The sequence below is a fragment of the Mandrillus leucophaeus genome, unplaced genomic scaffold (assembly GCF_000951045.1).
Source record: "Mandrillus leucophaeus isolate KB7577 unplaced genomic scaffold, Mleu.le_1.0 Scaffold599, whole genome shotgun sequence".
Classification (NCBI taxonomy): Eukaryota; Metazoa; Chordata; class Mammalia; order Primates; family Cercopithecidae; genus Mandrillus; species Mandrillus leucophaeus.
Window position 1 is genome coordinate 2,067,668 of NW_012106463.1, and position 3,652 is coordinate 2,071,319.

The 3,652-nt window shown below is 36.2% G+C and overlaps 1 protein-coding gene across 1 annotated transcript in view; it reads left to right on the forward strand.

Moving 5' to 3' along the window:
* The window catches only part of COPB1 (coatomer protein complex, subunit beta 1), a 50,978-nt gene that overhangs the window by 29,704 nt on the left and 17,622 nt on the right, over positions 1-3,652 (forward strand). Inside the window, exons 12-13 of the mRNA XM_011999580.1 lie at positions 840-1,000; positions 2,145-2,265. Coding sequence (XP_011854970.1) covers positions 840-1,000; positions 2,145-2,265 — 282 coding nt within the window. The remainder of the gene's footprint in view (positions 1-839; positions 1,001-2,144; positions 2,266-3,652) is intronic.

Here is a 3,652-nt window from a genome sequence, read left to right on the forward strand (position 1 = left end):
AAAAAAAAAAAATTCAGAAGAAGCAGCTTGTAAAATTCTGCTTTAGCCTGTATTTTGAAGGAACAATGCCTTAGAGTAAGTAAGTCTGACTTTAGAATATTTATGTACTAAAACTGACAGTATTCTTCATCCTAACAACCTTATGGTAGAATAGAAAGAGCAGTGGACTCATTGTCAGGAGACCTGACAATTAGTTCTAGTCATTGTTCTGTCCACAGTTAGCTGGAGGACCTTGAATATAAGTTCCTCAACCTAACTAGACATCAGTTTTTTTCCACCTATAAAATAAATTAAAATAGGTAATAATTAAATACTCTTAGTGCTCTTACATTAGATGATGGACTGGTATTGAGTAATAAATACATAATAGCCATTCAGTTAATTTAAAAGTTGATGAATTTATTATGTACAAATAAGTCAGATTTATTTCATTTTAGAAGGATGAGTACTGTTTTGGTTAAAATTTCAAGAAAAGGAATGAAGAAGAGGAATAAGGCTTAATGACCATCTACTTTGTGTTAGACACTGTCCAGTGCATTTTTCTATTAGGTAAAATGTGTGGAAAGAATTAAGATTTCCACTTAACAGATTAAGAAACTGAGGTCCAAAGTAGTAAGTGGCAGAGTGAGAATTCAAACCCTGGAATATCCATCTCTGAAGCCCCTGTTCTACCCACTACATTGTCCTCGGAAGGAAATAAATTGGAAGCAGAGTTCCCAGTTCCAAAAATCCCATTAGGGTAATGGGATTTCTTTTTTAGAGAAACAGTCAAATATTTAAATATAATTTTGCTTGCTGTTGATACTATTACTAAAATGATGTTTCCAATTGACTTTTAGATCCCAATTGTAGAGTCAGAAATAAAGAAAGAAGCTGGTGAATTAAAACCTGAAGAAGAAATAACTGTGGGGCCAGTTCAGAAATTGGTTACTGAAATGGGTACCTATGCAACTCAGAGTGCCCTTAGCAGTTCTAGACCCACCAAGAAAGAGGAAGACAGGTAATGTATGACACATTATTACTCTGCCAGCTGTACTATTTTTATTATTACTCTTGTATGTAAAACAGTCAAATAATTTCTTTTCTCTTGTTTTTGCAACCAAAATGAAAATATTTGCCATTTAAGGTACTCGAGAAGAGGAAGATGTTTAAGTTCATCCCCCTAGAAATTGTATTGATGGTTTTAATCTTCTGTCCCTTCCAGTGTTTTTATGGAAATAACTGTTCTGTTTAAACTCAAATTATTTTTACTCAGAAAATGCTAAGTGGGGGTAACTGATGATATTTGAGTTTTGTTGTTTATTAGCATCTGAAAACATTTTGAAGATTTTTCAATTTCTAAATGATGGAATAAAATTGTGCATTTTTCTATTAAGTAAATTTTAATGGTGAAGATGGTGAAATCTATGCCTAAAATTTTATTGAATACCCACTAAGTGCTAGGCATTGTGCTAAGTAGTATAGTCTTGACAATAAGCCTTTGAGATAGAATATATTATCTCCATCTTATGGAAGAGGAATTTGAGACTTAACTAGTAGATAAATAGGTAAGCTGGAATTTGAATGTACTTCATTAGCTGCAATTACATATGCCCTTAATTAAATATTTTATCTTTCCATATTCTGTTGGCTTTTGTGTCATTTGAAGATAAATTGTCTTTTTTTGAGACAGAGTCTTACTCTGACGGCCAGGCTGGAGTGCAGTGGCACAATCATGGCTCACTGCAATCTGTCTCCTGGGCTCAAGCAATTCTGTTGCCTCAGTCTCCTGAGTAGCTGGGATTACAGATGTGTGCCACCATGCCCAGCTAATTTTTGTATTTTTAGTAGAGACGGGGGTTTCACCATGTTGGCCAGGCTGTCCTCGAACTCCTGACCTCAGGTAGTCCGCCTGTCTTGGCCTCCCAAAGTGCCAGGATTACCGGCGTGAGCCACTGCACCTGGCCAAAGTTATGTTTTAAAGTCATGTATTACTTTTCTTTTTCCTTCTTTCTTCTGGGAGCTAAGGTGTTAGTTAACTGAGGTATTCTTATCACTGAAGGATGGTAATAAGAGTGTTTAATAGGCCTATATCAATCATTTATGCAAAAGCTGCATGCTGCTTAACAAGTTGGTGGATTTGATTTTCCTTGATTGCTTTGCAGACCTCCCTTGAGAGGATTCCTTCTGGATGGAGATTTCTTTGTTGCTGCGTCCCTTGCCACAACTCTGACCAAGATTGCATTGCGCTATGTAGCTTTGGTTCAGGAGAAGAAAAAGCAAAATGTAGGTTCATTTATTGTACATTTATGCAACAATTAAACACTGAGTGCCTACTATATGCATTGAACAGTGAGGTATGCAAAAATTAATACCAAGTTTCTATCATGGAAGAGTTTATGATTTAATAGCAGAAGTGGACACGATAATACATTACTCTAAAATTGATAAAGTATCTTCCTCTTCTGTTTGGACTTTAAAAAAATTAAAATTGACAAAGTGATATAATAATAATGTCATGTGATTATTCCAGTGGAAGAGATAAAGGATTTATGAAGTCACTTCAGTTTGCTAGGATTAGTTCAGGACCAGCGAAGGAAGTGTCCTTCTCTCCAGCATCTGCATCCATTCGGTTATTGTCTGTTTTATCCCAGAATGTCTTTTAAATTATTCTCATCTGTAGTTCATACCTTCGTTGTAGCTTCTGACTGTTGTGACCAAACACCCATTTACAATGGAATGCAGTTTGTCCTCCATGTTCACAGCTTCTGCACCTGCAGATTCAACCAACTATGGATTGAAAATATCTTTTTTAAAAAACGATAAACAGTAAAAATAATAGAAATTTGAAAACAATACAGTGTAACAATTATTTACATAGCATTTACAGGCATACTTCATTTTATTGCACTTTGCACATACTGCTTTTTTTTTTTTTTTTTTAATAAATGCAGGTTTGTGGGAACCCTGAGTTGAGCAAGTCTGTTGGCACCATTTTGCCAAATAAGCATATGCTCACTTCATATGTCTGTATTACATTTTGGTAATTCTCACAATGTTTCAAACTTTTTCATTATTATTACATCTATTATGGTGATCTGTGATCAGTGATCTTTAAAATGTTATTATCATAGTTGTTTTGGGATGCCAGGAACCATTCCCATATAAAGCAGTAAACGTAATAATTGTTGTGTGTATGTTCCGACTACTCCACCGACTGGCTGTTACCCCATCTCTCTCCTTCTCCTTGGGCCTCCCTACTCCCTGAGATACCACAATATTGAAATTAGGCTGGTTAATAATCCTACAATGGCTTCTAAGTGAAAGGAAGAGTCACATGTCTTTCACTTTAAATCAGAAGTGAGAAATAATTAAACTTAATGAGGAAGGCATGTCAAAAGCTGAGGTAAGCCAAAAGCTTCTTTTGCCAAATAGGTAGCCAAATTGTGCATGCAAAGGAAACGCTCTTAAAGGAAGTAAAAGTGCTACTCCAGTAAACATGGGAATGATAAGAAAGAGAAACAGCTGCCGGGCGTGGTGACTCATGCCTGTAATCCCAGCACTTTGGGAGGCCGAGGCGGGTGGATCACGAGGTCAGGAGTTCGAGACCAGCGTGGCCAACATGGTGAAATTCTGTCTCTACTGAAAATACAAAAATTAGCTGGGTGTGGTG